The 27,462-nt window shown below is 33.5% G+C and overlaps 2 protein-coding genes and 1 long non-coding RNA gene across 6 annotated transcripts; 1 reads left to right on the top strand and 2 right to left on the bottom strand.

Moving 5' to 3' along the window:
• Positions 1-227: 227 nt before the first annotated feature.
• Positions 228-27,462, top strand: LOC111518019 (protein YIPF1). 4 transcript variants are annotated; one of them, XM_023174334.2, is made up of 5 exons: positions 228-386; positions 441-528; positions 4,405-4,501; positions 4,581-4,712; positions 26,562-27,462. In XM_023174334.2, the coding sequence occupies exons 1-5, from the start codon at positions 319-321 to the stop codon at positions 27,296-27,298; spliced, it is 1,122 nt and encodes a 373-aa protein (XP_023030102.2). In that variant the 5' UTR covers positions 228-318; the 3' UTR covers positions 27,299-27,462. The 4 variants fall into 4 exon arrangements, with proteins under 4 accessions (XP_023030102.2, XP_023030103.2, XP_023030105.2 ...); XM_023174335.2 differs by lacking the exon at positions 228-386 and adding an exon at positions 4,249-4,287 and having other exon boundaries at positions 448-528; positions 4,343-4,501; XM_023174337.2 differs by lacking the exons at positions 228-386; positions 441-528 and adding an exon at positions 4,269-4,287.
• Positions 20,768-24,945, bottom strand: LOC111518020 (uncharacterized). Its single transcript, XM_023174339.2, has 5 exons — positions 24,528-24,945; positions 24,345-24,471; positions 23,984-24,107; positions 21,063-21,239; positions 20,768-21,009 (listed from the first exon to the last, which is right to left on the bottom strand). The coding sequence occupies exons 1-5, from the start codon at positions 24,650-24,652 to the stop codon at positions 20,855-20,857; spliced, it is 708 nt and encodes a 235-aa protein (XP_023030107.2). The 5' UTR covers positions 24,653-24,945; the 3' UTR covers positions 20,768-20,854.
• Positions 21,899-22,876, bottom strand: LOC141480089 (uncharacterized). The gene is made up of 3 exons (XR_012464154.1): positions 22,704-22,876; positions 22,546-22,638; positions 21,899-22,244 (listed from the first exon to the last, which is right to left on the bottom strand). It is a non-coding gene; the product is annotated as an uncharacterized lncRNA (long non-coding RNA).

The raw sequence follows: 27,462 nt of genomic DNA, 5'->3' as shown, positions 1-27,462 counted from the left end.
AACATTTGTATTTGGAGAGTTTTTGAAAAAGTTTTCAAATTAATCATTTCGATGGAAATGAATATGTTATTTTTGAAAATGGTGTTCATTTTTTATCCGAGTGAACTATAATTTGTTAGGAAAAGCAGAATATATTCCATAATAAAGTACATCTTGGAAAACACTATATGATAATTTAATTTAAAAAAAATACAGTGGTGGTCAGGAAGTCAGACCTACTGTAGAATGGCACTTCGTCAATATCCTGTCATTCTTTGAGAGCAAAAATTTAGAAACTTCACTTTCGAATCTTGTTTAAAATTTTATGAATCTTAAAACATGGCACAAGCATTTATAACAACCCACAGAAACAATTTCAGGTGGCATCAACAAGAACGAATTAAACCGTAAGTAATTTTCATAAACTCTGGTGTTTATTTTTCAATTGCTTTTCCATCAAGCATCATCGCTGGTTCTTATGTTCCTGATTGTAATACAGATAAGGACCGCTGGATAGAAGTCGACGATAGCGTAGACACAGAAGATAATGTAAGTGACAAAATTAATGTTATATTATTTCCAAAAATCCATTCGGCAAATACAATCAATCATTTTTGTTTCAAAAATGTTTATTCATATACTACGATGGACTGAGATGTTGAAGACCCAATTTTGGCAGGCCATAGTGAACCCATCAGCCACTCAACCTGAGAAACGCAAATGGCAGATGTTTCAATATTCAACGCTGTTGTTGAAGGAAACTACATCGGCTCTTCTTTGTGTAGCCAGGTGTAAATTACTTATGGGCTCTTTTGCTAAACAAGTTCCGACTAGGTGACAGAGTTGTTCAGTGTCGAAAACTAAACCAAGTTCATGCTGCATCCAGTATCATCTTGTTATGTAGACATTCCAATTTTGAAATTTCATCGCAGTCCTGCAGATATCCTTCTCTCCAGAAGCTAAAGGTTTCTCGTGTCAAATAAAAAAATTGGGGAACGCTAGAGGAACCAACTTTTTCTACTGTCTGAAGGTTTAAGTGAAAAAATAGCAGATATCAAAGATGAACTAAAGTTAAAACTCATTCAGATTCAGAAAGTTTTTCTACTGTACACTTCTAGATACTATGAGGAACAAATAAGTTATCAGATCAAAAATCTGACTTCAAAATATTGTTATTGTCCCTTAGAGAGTATATTCATGTTTCAAAGTTGGTCTAGACAAATACTTACTGAATACGGAGTCTTCTAGAACATATTTAGGATCAACTGCAACTACAACTGGCGGGTATTCTTTCAAATTTCTGAAATATTTGAAAACCAGCTTCGTAACATCATTGATCACCTCGCTCATGGAAAATTTCGTACACGCATTTATATTCCAAAGCAAAACATCAATTACAAACAACAGCATTTTCGAAGAATGCATTCCATTGAAATAAACCAAGGAGGGAAAATCCAAAACACATATTCAAAGTCACTTCAAGTAAATTATCAGGAAAAGAGTAGATGGTAGTAAATTTTTCATTTTGAGAACTGAAAAACAAATAAACCATTCAATCTGTCGAAAGCGTAATGAAATAAGAAACTTGGTTACTTTGATTTTATCGTTGATTTTATTTCGTTGTACAGTTATATCGATCTAATTTATACACTGATACGACACGGAGTTGGTACAAAAACAAACAACTCTTTGAAAATGCCGAAATTTTATATATTTTGATTTCGCAAATCGGGTATTACAAAATGCGGATTTTATACAAGGTGGGCCATAAGAGAGACAAGTTTTGACTAAAAAAACCAATGCAAAAAATTCAAGCTTTTTGTTTGAAGGTGCTTGACAATGTTTCGTGGTGCATTCCATCAGTTTGGACTTCCATTGTCTAATATGATATAAATTGATTCGAAATCTCTGAAAGAAACTGTAAAAAATTAAAAAGATTAGCTGAAAAAAACAATTTTATCAAGTAAAAAGTTGAAATTACAATGAAATAACATACAAGCAACAACCAAAAAATTGAACTATTGACATGAGCTGAAAAATTAAAAAAAAATTAACAAGAAGACGATTGTGAATACTAACAATTTAAACGTCGTGAAGTAACTTGGTTTAGAATCTTTCAATTTTATATTTTTAATTTTCATTTCTTCCTAATAATTTTTTAATTTTTCAGCTCGTGTTAATACTTCAACTTTTTTGGTTTTTTTTTTGGTTGTTGCTTGTATGTTGTCTCATTGTAATTTCAGTTTTTTGTTTAATAAAATTGTTTTCTCAGCTAATCTTTTAAATATTTCACAGATTCTTTCAGGGATTTCAAATCAATGTATATCCTACTAGTACTATGTGGCTGAATAGTGCTTTCAAAAAATTGTTCTACAGCGCCATCTAGTGGCGAGTAACAGAAAAATTGATAGCTTAAAAACCTTCTCTATGAAAAATTACTTATACATGTCAAGTTTCATCACGATCGGTTGAGCGATGTAGAAGTTTATCACTTACCAACCAACCAACAAACATTCATTTTTATATATTATACTAGTTGTTGCCCGCGGCTTCGTCCGCGTAGAATTTGGTGGTTGTAGTACTAATTAGTACTATGTTGCTGTATCGCTGCTGTTCCAATGTTTTGACAGAATCAGAATCAACTAACTTAGGCGTGCGCAGCGTTATAGAACAGTGCTTTCAAAAAATTGTTCTACAGCGCCGTCTAGTGGCGAGTTACAGAAAAATTGATAGCCTAAAAACCTTCTCTATAGAAACTTACTTATACATGTCAAGTTTCATCACGATCGGTTGAGCGATGTAGAAGTCTATCACTTACCAACCAACCAACCAACCAACCAACAAACATCCATTTTTATATATATGATTAGTCCAGTTCGAACTGATGAAATTCAAGCATTTTAATTGTATTCTAACGGTTCGTTCATTGACTTCGGATCTTGTCAATTGTCCAGATATGATCGAGATAGGTCGGTACTATTGAGTTCATTGAAGTGAACCAGAAAATACAAACTACAAAGAATTGGAAAGTTCCTAAAATTCAAAACTCCTTCCTCAGTTAACATTGGAGGTTATATCACAGACAGAAATAGTGTTTTCTTTTTAATTAATCACTTACTAATATGATTTTGATTTATTCTTTGATAAACATATCATATTATGATCATAAAATCTGTTTGAATTTTCCAACTGAAATATATAGTCCTTTTTGTGAAATCCGATGATCACTGAATGGTCGAATGTATTTATCTTCAACATTTAGATTGATAGGATATGTTTTTATTCAAAAAAGTTTTTTTTCGGAAAACATCTTTGGCTTTCAAAGCTCAAAACGGGTAGACATATTCTCGAACGCAAAGCAACAATGAATAGGAAATTAGAAGTGCTTTTCATTATGTGTTAGGAATCACACGTTAAAAGGTAAGACCTCGTTAGTCCTTAGCTCGCACAAGTTTCTCAACTTCTGAGAGTTATCGTTCGTATGGGGGCGACAGCTGATTAACGGAAAAATAGATTTCAAACAGATGTATTATTCGATTTTCACTCTCATCTAAAATAGCGCTGATGTCCAAACAGAAAATCATTGGTTGATTTTAATCTCTCCTTAGTGTTTTTTAAAAGAACGTTTTTTTCAAACTGTTTAACATTTCACTTTCTCGTAAAATCATAAAGAAGCAGGAAAGTTTTGAAGACAAATGATACTATTTAGTTATTGATGTTATTTAATCAACTGAATATATAAGGGCCCATTACACATAAAGTAATATAATTATTGCATCAAGTATGAACCGTTCTATCAAACGACGTTACTGAATGAAGAAATGGTTAGAAAAAGCAGAAACTATTCACATTTAGTGTTACTAAAAGAAATAAGTGATACGAATAGACGTATAGACGAAGACACTTTCAATAAATTATTGCGCATGGTACAACCAATTCCAAAACGAAAAAATTGGTTATGCGAAACAGTTTACCAGTTAATGAAAGATTGGCCTAAACTCTGAGATACATATAGCCACAGGAAGAAGCTTTGATGATTTGAAGTTTTCAGTTGCAATCTCAGCTGTTCTTCAAATTTTAAACTGAGTAATGACGAAATAATGATGCCCTCACTTTACACGATCATTATTACTGACAGTATCCCCTCCCCCTGCTAAGAATGATGCTAGAAAATCAAAATATCCGGATACCCTTCATTACCGCTTCAATACTTGCGATTAATCCAATTTCTTACCTTTACACGTTTATTATCAATGTCATTATTTTCAGGAAATAACATTATTACTGAACGTGTAATGGGCCCCCAAGGTATTATTACGGATTTCTAGTTTTCTCTGTTTGTTTATTTTTTCATTTCTGATAGCATTCCAATATTCCACCATTTTCCGCATTCAGAGAACATCATCAAACTTCATTTTGTTAAAGGAAAATTTTTCGAAGATCAAATTGGTAGTAAAACAAATGCATCTGAAGCGAATGAGGTCAGTGTACCAAACTGATTATTGCAAAGAAATATCAAGAAGTGAGTCATATTTCATTCAAAAAGAATCTTTGTAATTAATCATATTTCTGTTGTTATTCTTTTTCCTCCCTATTTTCAGAGCAATCCATAACCATAAGTCCAGTATCATTGGAGAACGAATCATTCGAAAACGAATTGTTAGAAAGTTGCAAAGTGTTGTATACGAAGAAAAGAGACAAAATTCTGCCACCTTTACCCAGTTCAAGACAAGGTAATTTCCATCAATATGAAATAGAGAAACACAAAAATGAATGTTTTGATTGTTGAAAAAATATTCGAAGAATTGAAATGTTACAGCTTCCAATGTTTTTTTTATTTCTGATCAATTCAATGTAACATCCAAATCATTTTAAGATGATAGTTTCATAAAGAGAGGAAAAATAGATATATAGCCATAACTATAATAGCCATTCGTAATATAGATGATAAATAAATGCAAACCCAATAATGAAGGATTCTAAAAAAAATTAATAGCATATAAATTGTAAAAATTATGCAAGATATATAAAATACAATCATTCAAATATAAAAACTGGTTTCACATAACTATTTTGAAGTCTAATCTAGTACTCGTCAAATCCAACATATATTAAATCCAAATCGATAAGTTAACTGAAAACTTTGCTTTGACTTTTGCTTTGACTTTTGAGCTATTGTTCTACTGTTTATCAATTCTGGGGCCATACAAAGTTCGCGGGATCAGCTGGCAGGTATATCTTCTGAAGCTGCCACTATACAGAAATCGGATACCCAGATAGAGAAACATGAGTCAACAAAGTTGGTTGCAGGCAATCTAAGTGTCTCTAATCATCTCAATCCGAACAATTAACGTTATACAGGGTGCCCCTGGACTTCCTCTTTTCCTCTCGGGAATGTATAGATGGGGTCAAAATATCACCAGTACTTCATATAACTTTTTTTCCTAAAAGTCTTCGTAACCAAGTTACGGGCCCTCGAAGTTACAAAATGAAAAATGTTTTTCTTTGATAACTTTTCAAGTGAATATTCAAAATCATCCAAATTTTGGTAATTGACTAAACAAATGAATTCCGTCGATGAGCTTTCATGCAGGAGTCAGTTGTTTTGCTACAAAGTCAGGAACGGACTACCCCCGATGGTCCACACCCCAAAACTTTGAAATGACAGATATTTTTCAATATTTTTCAACAAAATAAGGACAATTTTATGAATAAAAGTACTCGTGTGGAAAGTCGATCGGAGCAACGAGTCTTGATAAAAATGTAGTTCTACTCGACGACATCAAACCCGCTCGTCCACCATTATTTGAAATGAATAATTATCAAAGCAGAAATAATAATGATAACGTTAATTCAACAACATTCATAACAGGAATAATACAAAGTATGCTAAAATGAAGTCGTAAACAAAAAGTACAGTACCTATATGGAAGTTTAAGTCACAATTGTGATAGCAGATATTTTTTCAAAAGAAATATCAAGTTCTGTAGATTCGTGGTGTTTTTAAACTAACAAGCTACTCTACTATGAAATATCGAATTCATTCCATATTTTGTATGTACATAATACGTGTGGAATAATCACGTTTCGTGTTGATCAGTTATCTGAATCTCATGAAACTCAACATTCGAATGTTTCAAATTCTTCTTCACAGCTAAACTGTTGAGGAGTTTCATCGATAATTATAATTTTATGGGAGAAATTCTTTAACACGAATCTAAATTTAGCTGAAAAAACGCACATCGGAAAAATATTTACTATACTAATAAAAAGCAAACGAATGAACTACAAAAACGGCTGCACATGATCAGGTGAAAAATATCCAGGGAATAATTATGTTCCATTTCTTTCACAGATGTTGACAAAAAAACCTTTTAGAAAGTTTTGATAAAAAATGAGAAACTGGAATGCGATTTTGTTTTGTTGAGTGGTGCGTTGTCATATGACTATCATTGTGTTGTCAATATTCTATAGGATATTTTGAATTTTTTTGATATGGCCGAACAGTTTACATTCAATGAATATGCAGATATGCATATATTTTATGGACTAGCATTTTGTAATGCTGCAGAAGCTCGTCGTCTGTATTCCGAGCATTTTCCCAATCGAACGGTACCGTCAAGAGAAACATTCGAGCGTGTCGATCGCAGCTTGAGGGAGACAGGTATGTAATAATTGATAATTAATTTGAGCACGTTGTTTTATTTCGATATTATTGTAGGTACAGTTTTGCCAAAACGAAGTCCACTATTCATAGAATAATTAGGGAACAACTGCTCCACCCATTTCACATCCAGAAGGTACATGCCATGACACCTCAAGATTTTCCAGCACGACTGGAATATGCCAATTGGTTCATGGATAAGCAAAGAGAGGATATGACTTTTATTAATCGAGTTTTATTCACTGATGAAGCAGGTTTCATAATCTCCATATATGGGCCGAAGAAAATCCCCATGGAATATTGCAAACCAAACACCAACGGAAATTCAACGTGAATGTTTGGGCTGGTATCATAGGAAACCATCTTATAGGACCATTCGTTCTACAGGACCGATTGAATGGAGAACGTTATTTGGAGTTCATTCAGAACGATTTGAATGGACTTTTGGAAAATGTTCCATTGCAAACCCGAAGAGATATGTGGTTTATGCATGATGGCGCTCCTCCTCATTTTAGTTTGATTGTGCGTGACCATCTGAACCATATTTTCCACAATAGATGGATTGGTAGAGGTGGGCCATATTCATGGCCATCGCGGTCTCCGGATTTAAATCCATTGGATTTCTTTCTGTGGGGGCATCTAAAAAGCCTTGTTTACGCTACACCTATTCACACAAGAGATGCATTGTTGAATAGAATAACATTACATTGTGAAGCCATACGAAACGACCCTGGAATGCTATTTCAAGTACAGAGAGGGTGTCTTCGCAGACTAAGAAAATGTATAGAGAGAGAAGGTGGTCATATCGAGCAGTTTCTGTAGCGGATTTTTCATTTCTGTTTGCTCTTGAGGCTCTTGAGTTTCGTTAGTTAAACGTGTTTGCATTATGAAAATTCGTTATGAACATTTTACCTATCATTTCCATTTTCCTTAAAAACTAATATTTTCGAATAATGGTAGACATCTCAGGATAAATGTTGTTGAATTAACGTTATCATTATTATTTCTGCTTTGATAATTATTCATTTCAAATAATGGTGGACGAGCGGGTTTGATGTCGTCGAGTGAAACTACATTTTTATCAAGACTCGTTGCTCCGATCGACTTTGCACACGAGTACTTTTATTCATAAAATTGTCCAAGTAACCTTAATTTGTTTAAAAATATTGAAAAATATCTGTCATTTCAAAGTTTTGGGGTGTGGACCATCGGGGGTAGTACGTTCCTGACTTTGTAGCAAAACAACTGACTCCTGCATGAAAGCTCATCGAAGGAATTCATTTGTTTAGTCAATTACCAAAATTTGGATGATTTTGAATATTCACTTGAAAAGTTATCAAAGAAAAACATTTTTCATTTTGTAATTTCGAGGGCCCGTTACTTGGTAACGAAGGATTTTAGGAAAAAAAGTTATATGAAGTACTGGTGATATTTTGACCCCATCTATACATTCCCGAGAGGAAAAGAGGAAATCCAGGGACACCCTGTATACAGGGTATATTTTGACGTGTTAACGCGATTCATATATAGAAAACTGAAAGTAGGGCCATTCTGAAAATTGATAGGATGGATGAAGAGCTAATGGAGAATTCAACTGAAATATTTTCATTGAGGTGACGTTTCGGGTTTCACCGGAAGTGTATTTCACCTCATTTTTCAATTCTTCCTATACCCCCAAAATGAACCGTTTTCGAGTTATTCGAGTTTTTTTAGAAAAAGTGACAGATGCAGCCTCTCGAACATACGTCATTTTTATGTAAATTAACATTTTTAAAAATATGCAAAATTCATGATTAGAATAAACAACAATTTCAAATTTAGTTTCAATGCTAAACAAGAACATGTGACACTTTTGTCAACCGATTTTTTTATTGCAACAAGTGTTCAAATACATTGCCTCCGACTTCTAAACATTTTACACTTCTCCGTTTGACGTCTCCTCCTAGAGTTGAAAGCAGTACGAACGCTGTGCTCTGTGCCGTATGAGAATACGGATCCCATTTATGTTTTGCTAATATTCTCTGCATGGATATTTTATTCAATCCCAAATCTCGTGCCGCATCTTTCAAAGATGCTTCTAGGAAAGCAGTGAAGTACCCAAGCACTGCAATCGCATTATTTTCATTGTCAACCACCGTTTCAGTTTTGATAATTTCCCTTCCGAATGATCCAAAGTTCGTAAAATTGAAGATTAATCTTCTAATGATATCTGGAGATGTTCTTGATAACACCTTATTGCATTCGCCATAAATCATCAATAAGTTAAAGAAATCGTGATTATTATAACCAGTACGAGCCATATCGTACCTTCTGAGAGCACGAATCTGACAATAAACAACTTTATTTCATTTGTCACCAAACATTGTGTTGAAAGATGGACAGCAGCCTACTAGAAATATCAACATTTCGGGAAAGTATGTAAATAATTTTTCCAAAATTATAAGTTTTGGGTATAGGGAAGTGTAGCATAACTATAGGGCTTATTTTCATAATAGAATTGAACCTTGAGGAAAAAAATGGGGGTTCCTATTTGAAAAAATTGAGATTTTTCATTTTTCTCATTCACTTATTGGACCCTAGTTTTTGTGCACCCTGTGGATTATTCAGTGGACGTGAAAATGATGCGTGATCCGTTCAACCTTCAATTATCACGATTCACTAGCTGCATATTTTTAAAAATGTTAATTTACATAAAAATGACATATCTTCGAAAGGTTGCATCTGTCGAATAACTCAAAAACGGTTCATTTTGGATATAGGGTATGATAACATGTGTTAAAATCTAAATCATGGGAAGAATTAAAAAATGAGATAAAATATAGGGCGTTCCATTGAAAATAACAAAGATGACGTCACTTCCGGTGAAACCCGAAACGTCACCTCAACGATAATATTTCAGTTGAATTCTTCATTAGTTCTCCACCCTTCCTACCAATTTTCAGAATCGCCCTACTCTCAGTTTTCTATATATGGATTGCGTTAACTCGTCAAGATATGCCCTGTATTTGAAAATCAGATACTTTGATTTCATATTTTGTTATTTTGATGATAAGGTAATTAATTAGAAACTGCTGAAGATAGTAATTGAGCAATGAAAACTAGTACATAATCCACTATGGATTTTTCTAAAGAAAAATCAGATTTGAAATTGAATAAACTTAGGTATTTAGGAATGAAGTGCATTTAGAACATAAAGAAAAAGTCAGGTAAATATTCAAACATTTGGACTGGAAGATAATCTTTCACTTCATAAATATTCAGTTTATCAAATTATGTGAGAGAGTGTAATAATATGACATTATTCAAAAACAAACTGAAAACTTTACTCTTTAATAAAAAATCCACTACTTGCTTATCGAATTTCATGTTTTTTGAAGCTGTTGATGTGAATGGTTTCACCCACCGGTGTTGCAAACTTAGATATATAATTTGTATCTTGTTTCATTTTGATGTCATATATTTTGTGGAGTCTTGTATCTGTTATATGACTATTCTTATATATACTAGAAGTTAAACTCATCCTTGTTCATCCTTGTATCAAAGGAGTTTCTGAAAATTAATACAATTTGTTAACAATTCTGTTTTGTCAGGACCTATTTATCTAAAACTCGTGTTTTTTTTTGAAACCCTCTGTATTCGAAACATAGTAATGCCTTACTCTTATAAGAATAATTTAATTATAAATATCATAGTGAACCAGTAGTTGCGAAAGGTGTCCACCGTGCGTGTTCTTTTAATAGTTCCGACCACATGAACATCTTCAAACTGATTTATTGCGTTTTTTACAACTCTGAATTTTTCAAGAAATTTGGCTGGCGTGAGGATAATTTTTAAAACATGATTGTGTCGTCGGCTTCTTTGAAATCGTGTAAATAAGCTAGTTGATGACCTGGGAAATTATTTTTAAAGACGCCATCATGTCTGTAACATTCTGAGAGTTCTTGGAAAACGATTTGCTTTGAAGAGAGGAGTGTGAATTTTAATAATTTATTTTCGCATCTCCCGAAGTTATGAACCATTTTATTAATTCGACAGGTATGACGCATTCATTTTACGTGGGAAGGTGTTAATCGTAAACAAATAATAAGTCTCGTTTTAATGTGCTTCTATATTAAAACAAACTTTCTAATAACACGTTAGAAAATTGGAATCAAATCCGAGTGCTATCACGAGAATGTTGATAAGACAAAAAATTGTTTTTGGAAATCAAGTTTCATCTGAAGTTCAACCCTATGAAACCGTAGACAACATCTAGCTGTCATTATGTTATTTCATTATTATATGTCAAGCCGTCCAATTGTTATACTCGTAGATATTAATATATTGATCATTATACACTGTGTCCGTAAAGTATGGAACAAATTCATTTTTAGCTAAACAGGTCATTTTAAGGAATAATCCTGAAACACGTCGATTTTTTATGTTAATTTACCGTATTTTAAAATAATAATCTAATATACAGGGTGAATTACGTTCGAGTAATGATGTCACCGTCATTTTTTTTAAATGGAACACCCCCATTTTGTCTCAATTTTTGGATTACTCTAGCTGAGCTGATTCCAAAAATGTATCACATGTTGATTCCAATTGGTACAGGGTGGACAAAAATACAGTAGTTGTGTGTGTGCTAATAAAGTAACGCGTAACATTCTTTATTAGGTAAATTAACAATATTATCAAAAATAATTATTGTCTAGCGGACAGAATATGCTGGAATACATGACTTTATATTAAATGTTCGAACTGCAGCCCTTGCTGTATTTGACAGTAACCCAAACGGTGTACAAATTCTTGTTGAACCTTGTGTATGGTTTCTTGCGTAATATTGTTTATTTCTGTTCAAATTCTCACTTGTACATCTTCAATATTTGCTGGTTTCGTTTTATAAATAACATTCTTCCGATGGCCCCACAGAAAATAATCCATAGGATTTAAATCTGGTGACCTCGCTGGCCATTCAGTGGGTCCACGTCTACCAATCCACCTGTTCGGAAAAATTTCATCTACGTACCTTCTAACATCTGCAGCATAATGTGGAGGTGCACCATCCTGTTGAAACCATAAACTTTCATCAAAATCTCCAGGATTACGTCTGCTGGGAAATAAATTACGTAAAGTAGGTACGAGATGCCTCCTTAAAAACTCAAGGTACTTTGCCCCGTTTAAATTACTTCGATAAAGTAGAGTCCAATGATTCAATTTCGTACAATTCCAGCCCATACATTTACCTTTTAAGGGTATTGTGTATGATGCTCACGCATCCAGTGGGGGTTTTCTTTTGCCCAGTATCTACAATTCTGACGGTTAACCTCACCATTTAACGTGAAAGTGGACTCATCAGAAAAAATAATGTTTTGTATCAAGAGAGGGTCTCGGTGACATTTATCCATCATTTCTTCGCAAAATTGGAGTCGTCTATCGGAATCATCTTCGTTTAATTCTTGCACAAGTTTGATTTTATAAGGATGCCATTTTTCAAGCTTCAATAGTTTGTGTACCGTTGTTTTGCCAACACCGATTTCGCGACTAACTTTACGAACAAAAGTGTGCGCATCTTCTTCAAAACTCAGTAAAACATCTAATGCTGTATCAGCATTTGCAGAGGGACGACCTGATTTGCGTACATTTGCAACCGTACCAGTTTCTCGAAATTTCGTTTCCAGCTTACTGACTGTTGAACGCGTTATAGGTCTTTCTGGATATTTATCATTAAACAAATTGCACACTTCCATCTGAGTTCGCGATCTGTCTCCATACCCAATCATCATAAGTATTTCAATTCTTTGTTTTACACTTAACTCCATTTCTACTTCCAATTAAATCTAAGCAATCATTCGAATATTCACGAATACCAAAAATATTGTAGTACTAAACTGTCACTGAACATCAATGAATTACTAAACAAATAATGATATTTCACAAAAAACTAGACGACTATGTTTTTTATAAATGTAGATAAGAAATAATTTCTTTCATATTCTGTCTGCTAGACCACAAGTACCAAACACCCAAACGGGGTGTTACATTTAAACCAATTGCCGCTAGACAATAAGTATTTTTAATAATATTGTTAATTTACCTAATAAAGAATGTTACGCGTTACTTCATTAGCACACACACAACTACTGTATTTTTGTCCACCCTGTGGATTCCAATTGGAATCAACATGTGATACATTTTTGGAATCAGCTCAGCTAGAGTAATCCGAAAATTGAGACAAAATGGGGGTGTTCCATTTAAAAAAATGACGGTGACGTCATTACTCGAACGTAATTCACCCTGTATATTAGATTATTATTTTAAAATACGGTAAATTAACATCAAAAATCGACGTGTTTCAGGATTATTCCTTAAAATGACCTGTTTAGCTAAAAATGAATTTGTTCCATACTTTACGGACACAGTGTATGTTAACTACCGGTTGTCTAGTTGTTATATGTTATTATAAGGTGAAAGAGTGAACAAAAAGTTGATGGGAATTGAAACCTTTTCAAAGAACTGTTTTCTCGTTTTCCAGTGTCTAGACTTCCGAATGCGTTGTTATGTACCGGTTTCAATTATTTCAAACATTCCTAATATATGATCAAATAATGTGAACTTTTGGCCGTAGTCTCCATGTTTTTATGTCTGACGTTTGTCCTACTGCGGTAGGCATTATCAAAGGCGATGTGGTAACGGTCGCAGCGCCCGAATTGGTGCTCGATTTGTTTTTCTCGTTGTTCTGAGCGCATTAACTACGATGCTGGTATTTGACTCTGGTTTTATTTTATTATTAGTGGGCGTGACTTGGTTTCTCTTAATTGGATTACCTGACCTTGTTTATGTACATTCAAGCATAGGTAGCCAAATTTTCTTAATGTTCATTGCTTTTTCTTTTCTATTGAAAGTATCCCTGCTTATTGAGAGCTTATTCAGCATAGAGGCTGATTTGTCGGTTTGTCCGAGTTGACAATTTCTCTTATGTTCAGAAAGACGGGTACCTACACTTCTTTTCGTGGTTCCATATGTAGACCTACCTGCAGCTACAAGGAATACGGTATACCCCGGGTGTTGCTAAAGGGTGTCTAGGGTGCTTAGCTGTCCTAAGACTTTCTCTGATAACTTTTGTTGGCCTAAATATTAGTTTTACGTCGTATTTTTTCTGAGATCCACCCAACCAACTTTTTAATTACCCCTCTCTTTTGTTGTGGCTGGTGGTTATAGTTTTTGGTCAGGTCTGTGTGTGTTGGTTTCCTAATATATTCTGTGTTCGTTCTTTAGAACTTGTTTAGCGGCACTAAACGTCTCTGGTCTTCGAAATCGAATGTGTGAAGCGTACTTTTTGAAGTATGCGAGCAGTTTTGAAAGCTACTTCCATGTTCAATTTTTAAAGATTCTGACCAACCCGTTGGTGTATTTTGGTTGATATCGAAGAGCCATTGCTTTTTTAGAAAAATCGTAGTATTCTATGAATTTACTTATTCAATCAACAAGCCTAGAGATCCCTAAAAATGGAATCAAAGGATGCAATCTTGCCAGGATCACCCTGGGCGACCCTAGAAAGCTGGCAATGACGAGGAAAAATCTACGCTTACCAGTAGGATTTCTGACTAGCCACTGTCAACTAAAGAAACACCTCCATAATATAGGGCTAGTGGACACACCTCTGTGCAGGATGTGTGTACAGGGAGATGAAAGTGTCAGGCATGTCCTATGCGAGTGTCCGGAGTTATCGTCAATAAGAGAGTTCGGCGAGTCTTGGCCTACACCAGCCGATATAAAGGAGATGTCTCCCAGAGACCTGTCCACCTTCCTGGAAAGAACAGGATGGACGATGACCTAGGAGGACAACAACCTGGGAGGAAGTACAATGGGTCACATGTAACCTAAGTGATGTGGGCCTACATTCACACTCCCTGCTCTACAGATAAAGAAGCCTATAAATCAAGGAATGTACTCCAGTCATGTTCTGTTCTGAACAATAGTGGGAGCTGTCAGAGATATATCTGAAAGATGTACAACAGAGGTTGCAGTTCTACTTATCAATCATAGGTGTCACGTTTGAAGATCACATTTTTTTCGTATCATTTGGTGTACCTTCATTGTGTCCAAGTGTTATTCTTATACGGCTTGTACAACACTACATACATTTCCATTTCAAGAACGGTTTCTACGGGAAGATCTTCAGATAATTTATAAATGGAAATGAATTTTTTTGTTGATGTCGAATGAGCCTACGAAAAACAAAGTACTGGTTTCTACGGAAAGATCTTCCGATAATTTATAAATGGAAATGAATTTTTTTGTTGATGTCGAATGAGCCTACGAAAAACAAAGTACCGGCTATCTGGAAAGCTAATATACTACCACGAATGTACTATTTTACACAACTAACTATTCGAACTTGTTCAATAATATGTAGAAATTCATGTGAATATCAAATTGTTGTTTTTTTTCAGTAAATGGTTACATTCGTCCATCGAGGTTGTACACTCCACTAACGAGATACCAATATGACATCGGTAGAGTAGCGTATAATCTTTTAAACAAATCCTGATTGATTACCTTACTATCGAAATAAAAAATTATTGTGCATCTTCAAATATTGGCATTTTTATTTGAGCCCTGAAACACCCACATTTGAAGAAAAAATCATTCTCTTCAGAAAGTTATATTCGAATATTCAAGCGCAGTTTCAAGAGAAAATTATTTTCTCCAAAACAGCTGTTGAATTATAGTTGGTTCAGTATTGTCTGAGACTAAAAGAATTTCAAGAATGCAAAAATTTCGCTACATCAAAGAAAGCAACATAGTCGTCTCAAGCAAATATCACTGCAATTTACCCACAAAATCATTAAGATATATCTAACCTCTATATCCCTTGAGGACGCCGTCAACGAGCCATTGAAATAGGGATATGCGACAAAGAACACGAAAACACCGACAAAGAATACGAAAATACCGCCAAAAGAACCGCTCGATGTTTTTTTTTCTGGTATTACGTTAAAGATAATATTAATAGGCGTCGGACTGGGGGTATCAATATAAATTTTCCATTGATATATTCTGTATGATGAAAAGATAATTAAAATATGGTGAAAACTAATTTTGTTTAAATATTTTATTTTGGGAAGGACAACTTATATTTGAAATAGTTTTTTTATTATTCAGAATTGTTACCTTCTACAGATTTATAAAATAATCAGAATATTAAATTTACAAATAAATACAAATGTAGAAAGGGCAAAAAGTTACTGCATTTGATAAATTACCTTTTTGGAAAAAACATCAATTTATCATTAACATGAATTTAAAAATTTTGCATATGAAAAGAAATATGTATCATCTGGTGACGTTTTAAAGACTCTATCCATTTTCTTCATTCAACCTATTCAAATCAAAACATAATAATTTGTAGTTATGATTCGTCTTTTGATGTAAATAAATTTGATATTATTATTATCATTGACACTGATAATATCAAATTTATCGTCGGTATGATAATGAAGATGGATAAAGTATTCGAAACATCACCAGATAAGTATACAAATATAATGGATTTCCGCGGTTAGAAATTCGAACATCTGATTTCGAGTTGAACCACGTTCAAAATTTTGCGTTGTTTGACGTTTCGGCTTCGACTTTGACATTTTCAGGAAGTAGAAATATGTGACTGCACTGAGAGATACACTTTATATATTCTTGTTGGTTTGGAAATGAAGATTCATATTCCTTATTGGATTTTATAGTTGATTTAGAAACAATTTAATAAAGTTAATGGGAATACTTACTTCGAATAGGACATTGCGATAATTTTAATCTGAAAAAAGTCTACAGGGATTCGTTGAGTGATTCTTCACTGGATGAATCAGTTTCATTAGGATTGATGGCAACTGGAATAATTTTTTCTGATAATGAATCTATGCGATCATCCAGATCCCACATCTCTGCCTCGATTCTGATTGTTTTGTAGATACATTTTTCCCAAGGTTTTTGGTCGATTGTTTCCAGAGCACTGTATAGGTATTTCTTTACTTCACACAGCTCGAAGGTCTTATATATTCCTTGCGATGAATCCTTCAACTTGAGCCCAAACCAACTCTATTGGATTCAATTCACAGTGATAAGGCGGCAACCGAAGAACCGACATTCCTTTAGTCTTCGCCATCTCATCGGTGACATACCTGACGAATTTTGACTTATGACGTTTAGCCAAGTTGAGGAGCTCCGCTTTTAACATGGTCGATTCAAAAGGAATAGCTTTCATTTGTAACCACTCAGTAATATCTGCTTTCTTCCAACACGACGTCGGCAGCTTCTCAACTCGTCTATTATGGTAACTTGCGTTATCCATTACTATTACGGATCCCTGCGGAAGTTTTACAAGTATGTTTTTGAACCATTCTTCGAATTCTGTGGCATTCATTTCTTGATGATAATTCCCATTTGTCTTCGATTCAAACACCATAAATCCTTCACTGCTGCCCATGTGAGTGATGATAAGACGACGACCTTTTCCAACTGGAATTTTCAAACCAGTAAACCAACCTTCCATAAAGGCTTGTCTTCCACTTTTGATGTCCCGATCTTGCCAAATCTTCGAGACGGTATTACCCTCACTGACCCATGTTTCATCCAAATAAAAAATAGATTTACCTAGTGCTCTGGATTTCTTTATTTCTCTCAAATAGTTTCTTCTCCATTCTACAATCTCTGGTTCTTCTATTAACATGCTCTTTCTATCTTGCGTTCCAAAAGTGAAATTCAGCTCATATAATATCTTCCATAATCGAATACTTCTTATATCAGGAAAAAAACTGTCTTCACGAATAACTGACAAAACTTTACTTAATGTAGGTATATCGTTTTTTATGTAAAAAGAGTGTACTGTTCTCCTAATAGTATTCTTCACTTCTTCATCGATAACCAAACACTTTCTACCAGTGGATACTTTCGTCTCGAAAAAGTTGTTGTTTTCCTTGAGTTCCTTGAGAATTCTAAAAATTGTCGATCTATTGACTATTTCAGGCGGATATTGTAGTCTTAAAGAATGATATACATTCATAACAATTGTTTTTTCATTTATATTTAATGGTGACAATTTCGGGCGCTTCACGATTCCCGAACAACTAGCTTCCATGTTGTATAGCTGTTTATTCAACGCGCTCTCGAAATAAACTGAATAATATCACCAATAACTCGCTAAAAAGCCAAGTCGGTCTTATTGATGGGTGCGATGTGTCTGTTGACAGTATGATTCAAAGGAATATCGGAAGGATATACCGCCTTCAAAAAAACAATGTTTTTTTCAATCCCCTTCAACTAAATACCTATTTGTTGGACATATTTTAACATTTGTCATAGTAGATTTGTTATTTTGTTTGTTATATTTTTTAAGAATAAATATTGTATTTTCGTCGTATAAATTCACTTATTCAATTCGTTGAGATTAAATAATTTGAATGCAGTACGCCTATGGCACTAAAATATATATATATATAGATATACTGCTGTCAGGGCCGTCACCGTAAGGGGGAAGGAGGGAACCCCCCTGCTTTTTCGACTTGGGAAAAAGTTGTAAAAAAGATGGGAAATTTTGGGCCGTGAAGAAAAAAATAATAGCAAAAAAATGAATAAACATTTTAAAAAATTAAAATGAGAGAAAAGAAAGGGAGAGGTAATAAGAAAAGGGAAAGAACCAGAAGAAGATTGAGATTTTCCAACATGCATAACTTGGAGATTTCTCCCAAGTAAGAAAACAGTCCTGAACAGTCCACAAATTTTGAAGTGACAATTTTACAAAATTCCCAACTTTTCGCTGTTTTTTCGACTTGGAAAAGTTGGGAAATTTCGAGCCGTGAAAATTGAAAAAATAATAGTAGAAAAAAATAAACACAATATCATTTAAGTGTTGTTCCCTTTCATTTGTATTGAATATTCCTATGCATGGTGGAAGACCAAGGACCTTGGTCCAAAGTAGAATAATTCCCATTATTATTTTTATAATTGCCAAAATTTATTTTTGTTTGTGCATACCCTGACGAGCATAATCATTCAGCCAATCTTTGGATGACTAAGTAAGAAAATTAATATATTATAGTAGTAACTAATCCCTCGGCTTTCATTTTTCGAAAGTTGGGAAATTTTGCTGGTGGGGTTGGGAAAATTGAATTCCCTCCCCCCCTGGTTTTTTTTTTCGCTACGGCCCTGACTGCTGCAGTTTCATTTCTGAACAGACAATAAATAAACGTTATCATGATATTTTGAATTATGTAAACTTCAACAGTAGCGATATCTATACGTACAATGCGTATTCCTTTAACTAATTGATCCAGGGCCATCGCCATGGGGGGGGATAGGGGGTGCCCCCCCCCTGCTTTTTCGACTTGCGAAAAAGTTGGGAAATTTTGGACCATGAAGATAAAAAAAACTAATAGTAAGAAAATGAATAAAAATTAAAAAAATAAAAATGAGAGAAAAGAAAAGGAGAGGTAATAAGGGAAAGAACCAGGAGAAGGTTGGGATTTCCCAACATGCATAACTTGAAGAGAATTCTGAGTCGCTTGAAATCTTCAAAAAGTTTAATTTCTTCCAAATAAGAAAACAGTCCTGAACAGTCCACAAATTTTGAAGTGACAATTTTACAAAATTCCCAACTTTTCGCTGTTTTTTCGACTTGGAAAAGTTGGGAAATTTCGGGCCGTGAAGATGGAAAAAATAATAGTAAAAAACAATAAGCACAATATTATTTAAGTGTTGTTTCCTTTCATTTGTATTGAAAATTCCTATACATGGTGGATATGTGGAAGACCAAGGACCTTGGTCCAAAGTAGAATAATTCCCATTATTATTTTTATAATCACCAAAATTTATTTTTGTTTGTGCATACCCTAACGGGCATAAGCATTCAGCCAATCTTTGGATAGCTAAGTAAGAAAATTAATATATTATAGTAATAACTAATCCCTCGGCTTTCATTTCTTCGAAAGTTGGGAAATTTTGCTGGTGGGGTTGGGAAAATTTGGATTCCCTCCCTCCCCCCCTGGTTTTTCTTTTCGCTACGGCCCTGAATTGATCATTTAAATTTTAAACGATATATATGTAAATATACCACCAGAGGTTCGTTCGTTTGTGGAATACTCGGTCTATGCGAATCACAGAACCCAGAATAATATATGAACTTTTCTCAAAACAACAATATAAATTGTCAAGCAATAGGAATACGTCATCAATGGACGAATGTGTACTTCGACATACGTTTGTGTAGCTGTCTCTCTCGTTCTGATTGAATGCAAGTATGATTAACGGTTTTGTCGTCTTTTTTTATTTTTTTAAAGAAAAGGGTGCTATATAAAAGTATGTGTTTTATGATGTATGTGTAATGCCGTAGCATGTGTAATTTTGTGATGTTCAAAAAGCAAAAAGGTCTTCAGAACGTTTCACATTACCAACACATTACAGCATTGAACAAAATTTCATTATGTTTAACTTAACATGGGCTGAAGCAATTTTGCTCAATTTTCGTCAAGCAAACCTTCCTACCAGGAAGGTTCACCAGGAAGTTCCTGGTGAACAGATGACCATACAACGACGCGATCCCATAGGTTTTGCAACAAATTGCAAGTACAGACATTTTCTTTGATCTTACTCACTCAGGAAGGGAACAGAACAGCTAGTTGAAAAACACAAAAATTTATGTGTTTCATTGATTAAGTTTTTTAATACCCTAATCAATAAAGATCTCAAAAAATGGAGGACGACACTTTGAAATGAAAGCTGAATAGTCATGTAAAAAAAGATATTGTTTATGACAAGTTTTTCAAACCGGAATTATGCAAATTTTCTGTTAGATCGCTTGTGTATGAGAAAAATTAAAATTCAAATTTATTTTTGTCTGTACTGTCCTTTGATTCATATAAGATGAAACTATGGAATCTACGGAAAGTGATTTTCATTTCCTTCAGATGATGTGATGCTGCAGGTTTTTCCGGGTTTTCCTGCAGCTGAAAATGAAGTCGCCCCGGAGCGCCAATTAATTTTTGTTGTTGTTTTTATAATTTCATGATTTTGGAAGTGTTATCGCTGAGTTTATTATTAAAATTTCATGATTCTATGATTTGTCATGAATCTAATAGAAAATCGCAGTGACGTTACACAATTTAATTTCATTCCTGATTACAAACACAGTTCCATTTGGATTTTTCCCAATTCATCGATTATAGAAAAACCTGATTATATTTTGTCTGCATTATGTTTCAGACAAGTACATTTTGGATGATCAATTTTTCCGTGCATTTGCTGTTCCACAATAAATCCTCCCAATTCTCCATATGTCTGGTTGTATTCGCTATCGCCAGTTTTCACATTCAGTATATCGTTTATTTTTTCTGAAAATTAATTATTCTTTATTTCTTCATGTATATCAAAATTACATTCTAACCATTTTGGCCAAGGTTTCCGATTGGTTTGATTATGAACGGTGGAACTAAAGCATTTTCACTGAGGACCATTGGATCTCTGAAGTCACAATGATGAGTTGTTAGAGGAATCTGCCAGCCTTTGGGTAAACTGTATTTTTCTGTACTTGCATGTCTCAGTTTTTTTCTAATATCTTCCTCTAGATGAATTACATTAAATGTAGTGAATTCGTTTGTATTTGAATGACATATGTTAACATCGAAGTAATGATATTGAATTTAAAAACATAGGCTTGCACAGCCGGAGTCACGTTCCCACATAGCAATAGATATTCCAGGAATATTTCATGAATATACATTTAAGGATATTGTATTATGCTATGAATATGCCATGGATATATATATCTTCTGGAGAATATTCCCTGGAAGTGCTCCTGGCGAACCTTTGATATATTTTAAGAATATTCCTTGGGAATATTCTTGGAATATCTTATAATATTCTTAGAATATCTAAGGTATATTCTATTAAGAATATTCCAGAATATTCATAAAATATTCAGGATATTCTTAGTTTATTGTAGGAATATACAATAGAGAAACACCATAGAATATTCTTTAAATATATTTTATGAATATTCTAGGAATATTTGAAATATTCCAAGAATGTGACGAGTAACCGCTATTAGGCATGTATATATTGCATTTTGATACAAGATTCACACAAGTAATAAAACACATAATATTCATAAACAAATATATTTTAAAAACAATATACACTGAAATATTTGACGTTTCAACCAATATTAAAAATAAAAAATATAATTCAAAATATTTATTCACTGAATAAAATATTCCTGAATACTGTCATATTACAAATATTAGAAATGTATTCAAATTAGGATGTTCCTACTCTCAAAATACTAAAAAAATACTAAAATAACAACTCTGTGAATTCATCAGCACTAATTAAAAAATAATAAATATATCATTTCATTGAAAAAGAAAAAGTGTATTACATCAAGAAATAGGTTAGGTTAGGTTTCTCACTTCGAAAAATAAACCCACAAATGAAGTATTTAAAATGAGTGGTAAGATGGGTTCTTCAATGAATTTCACTTACTTAAAGTTATTCAAACTTTGCTCACCAGAATAGTTTTCCTTATATTTGTCCAACAATGCATCAGCCAGTGTTTCAATAGTAATACCTGGAACAAAATGTACATTAACGTTCATTATCACTATTTGAAAGTGGCACAATAAAACTGGAATAAAAATCAAATAGATATTTTTCGCATAGGTTACTCATGAACATTCACAACATTTTATGACTTGGAGAGCAACTTGCATTGTCTTGTTGAAAAGTAATCATTACGTTTTCAGTTCCTTGGCGCACCTGCCTGTACCAGGTACCACTCTGTTTCCTTTTGGGCAAATTGATACTATCTTGAAAACGAGTGATAAAAATTATGAAAACAAATGATACAAAAGAATGTGTCATTTACTTACTTTTCTCTATTGAAGATACACAGCTGAAATCACTCTAGTTCAAACATGTACTTAGTCAAACCAACAAATCCCACACACCAACTCTCCTCGAACCTAAAATGAGGTATAGTAAGTTAATCACCATGACTTCACTATCGATACTATTGCATTTTACTTACTTTTCTTGAAGACTGAATAGATGCAACTCTCCTGTTTGAAGATCCAAAATTAAACTATTCGCTGTACTGCAAATTGGACAACCCCAAATTATAAATGGTACACTGAACGTGACAGAATTATACTTTGATAATAACACCAACACATCATGCATTACACAGGCGAACCTGCCACGTCAACCGCCATGTTGAATCAAATGTCGTATTTAACGCAAACGCAAATGTACCATGCATTAAGGGATAGCCGCTTTCACAGAGCTTATTCGACTGTCGCGCGATACACTTCAATTGACCAATGAGAAACGTTTACTCCAATTATTCACTTCCCCATTTCTCTGTTTCCAGGATTTTTCGCTTTGTAATTAAATAATTTCAAATACAAAAAGACAAATAGGATGAGAATTAACCAATTTATTGATGCAATTGGTTCATTTATTGGCCCATTCAAATTTTTTTGTCGTTTCCAACAGTTGCTGTTGGAGCAATTCATCCAGAATCTTTGCGTTGAGTTCAAAAACTGGTTAACACTATCAGGGTTATATACATTAGGTTATGCATTCGATTAAGATCTTCAAATATTTTTGTTTTTAATAATATTGAATTATTTGAATACGTTATTATAAGATAATTCAAAATTCCATTGTATAGAATATTCCAAAATATACCGTGGGGATATATTCTAAGAATATACCATATGGTATATTCGATCGACAATATTCTTAGAATATTCAAGGGAGAATAATCCATTTATAGACATTCTATGCACATTCTTTCGGGAATAATCCTGCCATATTCATTCAAGCATATTCTATGAATATTCTAAAGGCATGTATATATTCCAAGAATATTCTATGAATATTTGGAATATTTACGTTCGTTTTATGATATACAGGGAATATTCCATGAATATCTAGTGCTGTGTGGGTTAAAAAGAACAGAATCCGAGAATATAGGCCGTGGTCAAAAGGAACTTGTAGTACCGAATGTTTTCTCTGCTACTGCTTCTGTGGTGTAGGTTTTGACTGCGAGGACTAATGTAGTACTTATCTTGAAGTCCCAGCAATGATGGGCATCCATTGTCCTCGCAGTTGAGCCTTCACTAGTGAAGATGTCCGTTACAGTTCAAACAGGCGATACATTTCTCACTACAAGATTCTTGCAATCACGACCTATCTACCCATATTCTATTTTCTCAATCGATATTAAATTTTTTCGATTTTTCTATATCTGCCTCTATTCATTTGGCTCCATATTTCACATACAGACATAAATCAGTTCGATACCTATGTCGCAATAATCGACTTGATAAATAGATTTTCCTTCTAAAAGTTTTTTTCCTTTAATAGTCAAGTGGTCCAAAGGTGATTCAAAATACATCTTTCCAATCTTCTTGCGATCTTCTTTCACCTAGGAAATATAATTCACGTCAGTGAAGTTTTCTATTGGTCATCCATTCTCAGATAATATGGAATTCAGAGAACTCATTTGGTAATTTTCTGTTGGAAAAAATATGTACAAAATCAGTTAAAACTGAATATTGAGAAAATTGACTTTCTTTGCGACAAGGTTTACTCAGGAGAAACCTAGAGTATTATTCAGCTCTAACCAACAATTTTCAGAATTTACGAACAATAAATAATAAACCTTGTTCAAGAAAACGTCTCCATCTTCAAGTGGTTTTTCCAAATGTAGTTTATCAATTTCCAGATAGTTCCTAAATCCTTCATTGACCGGATCCTTGAACTCCTGCTCTCCTGTGAATTTACTAGCACTGCAATTCAAAGAATAAAATCATTTACAAATTCCAGGCTCAACCATCCATATTACGGTTTGGGAGTTTTCTTTACGTAGTCTTTGTTATAAATTGTCAGGTAGTTATAACGTTTTACATCTTCTCCATTCAATTCTGTCACTTTTTTCATCTTTGATAAAAATTTGGCAAGTTTTGACATTGAGAACTGACAAGCACCGTACAGAATTATCAACTTTCACACTTGTTTTCACAACCTCACTATAGTTAATGGTACACAGTCTCTATTATCTGAAATAGGTTCAATAAGAAACTTATATATTAAGAAAGAAAGAAAATCTAATAGTATTTCGGATAATTGTTATATAACAATTAACAATAATTCATTGGTTAAAAATTTCTTTGGAATTTGTCTATTTTGTATAATCTCAGTATCTCATTTGTTATTATTTGTTGCCTAAAATCAATTTCATATTTAACCCGTTACAAAAGTTAATGAAAATGTTTTATGGGATGATCAATTTTGAAAACGGAACAAAGACTCGAAACATGTCATTCTTGTCTGTCATAGTTGTCAAATCAATGTCAAAAACGAACTGTCAATCCATGCAATCAACAAGATGGGATGTTGAATGTTTCTTGTTTTTTGGATTTCATCTAAAATATTCAAAATGTTCTGATTTGATCTGAAAAGTTGTATCTACACAATGACAAATCTCCAAGAAGTACCTACCGAGGAACTTTTGTCCTTCCAAGACTACCCTACAGTTCATGTTTCGGGGAACAACACAACAATTCCTATATCTGAAGCTAAAGTCACTGTAGAAAATGTAGGGGGTGATTTTCAGAATGCCCCCAATATGCAAAGAACTAACCAATTGCCAAATGACAATGAGGAAGGTAGGTACACCATAATCATTCTGAGAATTTATGAAAAAAGTATTTTTTGGAAAGATTAGAGTGTGGAAAAATGTTGGTTTATTCTTTTCCATCAAAATAGAAAAAAAAAAAGCACTCTGGATTCCACTAAGGGGCTTTTCCAATGTTTTGATTGGGTATCACAGCATTTTTTTAATTTGCATTTTATGGTATAAGAAGGCGTCCCACAAGGTTCAGATATGTCATATTTTATTTATAATTTACATTGAAAATGAAGAACTCATTCAAGAATCAGAAAGATCTAAAGATAAGGCAGAATTGTGGTTTCATAATAATCATTTAAAATTAAATTCAAACAAAACTAATATCAACCCACTCATATATATTTTAATGTTTAATTTACATTTAACATATATACTAATGTCTATTGTTTGCACATATATAATGTTTCAATATGTAGGATTTTTATGATGTATAGTTGGTATAGTATTTTCTCAAAGTAATTTTGCGTTTGATATATCACAAACAAAATGGAAACATTTTGTGAATTATATTGAAAGAGTTCAGTTGATATTTTCTTGATTGTTACTTTCTTTGGAAGCTTCCTATTTGAAATCAAACCAAGTCTGAAAACTATCGGGGAGAGGTACATACGTATAAGAAAATAAATATATCGAAATGTAATAACTAACCTGTGTGAGATATCTAACATATATACTGTCAGATATTGAACGAAAGTCATTTTTTGTGGAGGAAAATCTGTTTTTTCTTTATCAACCTTCTTTGGGTATTTTCACCTTCCACATTTGAAAAATATGATAATCGTAATAGAGAACTTAAAACAAGTGTAGAAAGGGCAAACTTTTTAGTTTACCCTGATGTGTTACTGCGTAAATTCAAAGTATTTTTCATAAATAAAAATGTTCTATTTATCAGTAAATTGTCATATTCAATAATTTTGTCTATCAATAAAAAGTGTGCAAAAATATCAGTTTGGTGTTAGGGCAATTGATCTCGAAAAAAGTTATTCATCAATAAAAAAGTAAAAAATTATACAACATATCTCATCGTTTGGGAGGCTAAAATCTGCCTCCGTTTTCAGAAATAGACAAAATTTAAGCTCTTCTATTGCTGATTATTTTTATTTCTCAACTTTTTTGACAGATGTCAGATATTTCTCATATATTCATGAAGAAAAAAAAACAATTTTTCATATTCATATTTTCTTTCAGGGTCATCCAAATCCTTTTGGTCGATGGAGTACTACCAGAAGTTTTTCGATGTTGATACTAAGGATGTTTTAGATAGAATCCTTGCCTCTGTCACCCCTAAGTGGGATAACAATTTAAAACATCACTTACGGGTGAAACCAGACCTTTACGGACCTTTCTGGATTTCCGTCACTCTTGTATTCACTATAGCTATCAGTAGCAACATTGCGAATTACTTGCAACACGCAAACGAAACCTACCACTGGAGATACGACTTCCACCTAGTATCATATGCTGCCACAACAATATTTTTGTATGTTACCTTAGTTCCTTCAATACTGTGGGGTTTATTGAAATGGAGTATGCAGGTCCACAACATTGAAGGATTAGATGAAGACATGTCACCTGGAGCTCTGGAACTGATATGTGTCTATGGGTACTCCTTGTTCATTTACATTCCGGTTTCAATTTTATGGTCCATTCAGATAAGTCTGATGCAGTGGATTCTGGTTTTGTTAGGAACTTTCATTTCGGGTTCGGTTCTGTTGCTGACCCTGATGCCAGCATTGAAGCTATCGAGGCACAAGTTGCTGCTCTGCTTAGGGATTATTTTTTGTCACTTATTGTTGGCAGCAGGATTCAAGTTATACTTCTTTCATGATCCCAGTTCCAAAGTTGTTATTTTGGAAACTACGAAAGCTGTTACCGAAGCAGTGCACAGTAATTTGACCCTTGTATCGACAAAGCCAAAGGAATGAGATTTTTTATTTATGTTTTAGTTTTATTCAAAAAAATGTTTGTACAGATAACCTATTAATATACAGATTTGATGTAATATGACGTTCATTCGTCTCAATCAATTGAATCAATCTCAGTGTTGAGAGTGTATTGATTAATTAAATATACTTTCTAATAAACCTTA

Source organism: Leptinotarsa decemlineata, unplaced genomic scaffold, assembly GCF_025532065.1.
Source record: "Leptinotarsa decemlineata unplaced genomic scaffold, Ldec_3_MD MMD2_P_RNA_scaffold_6, whole genome shotgun sequence".
In the NCBI taxonomy this organism is placed as follows: domain Eukaryota; kingdom Metazoa; phylum Arthropoda; class Insecta; order Coleoptera; family Chrysomelidae; genus Leptinotarsa; species Leptinotarsa decemlineata.
Note: the sequence above shows the minus strand (reverse complement) of the source record. Positions and strands in the feature narration are given on the sequence as shown.

Bases quoted from the DNA above. Each gene is read 5' to 3' on its own strand.
- LOC111518019 (XM_023174334.2), top strand. From the start codon at position 319: ATGGCACAAGCATTTATAACAACCCACAGAAACAATTTCAGGTGGCAT. The intron at 4,502-4,580 runs GTGAGTCATATT...CCCTATTTTCAG, and splicing joins TTGCAAAGAAATATCAAGAA to AGCAATCCATAACCATAAGT. The intron at 4,713-26,561 runs GTAATTTCCATC...ATTTTCTTTCAG, and splicing joins TTTACCCAGTTCAAGACAAG to GGTCATCCAAATCCTTTTGG.
- LOC111518020 (XM_023174339.2), bottom strand. From the start codon at position 24,652: ATGTCAAAACTTGCCAAATTTTTATCAAAGATGAAAAAAGTGACAGAA. The intron at 21,240-23,983 runs GTATCGAACTGA...TAATTCATCTAG, and splicing joins AGTCGATTATTGCGACATAG to AGGAAGATATTAGAAAAAAA. The intron at 21,010-21,062 runs GTTAGAATGTAA...ATTAATTTTCAG, and splicing joins CGGAAACCTTGGCCAAAATG to AAAAAATAAACGATATACTG.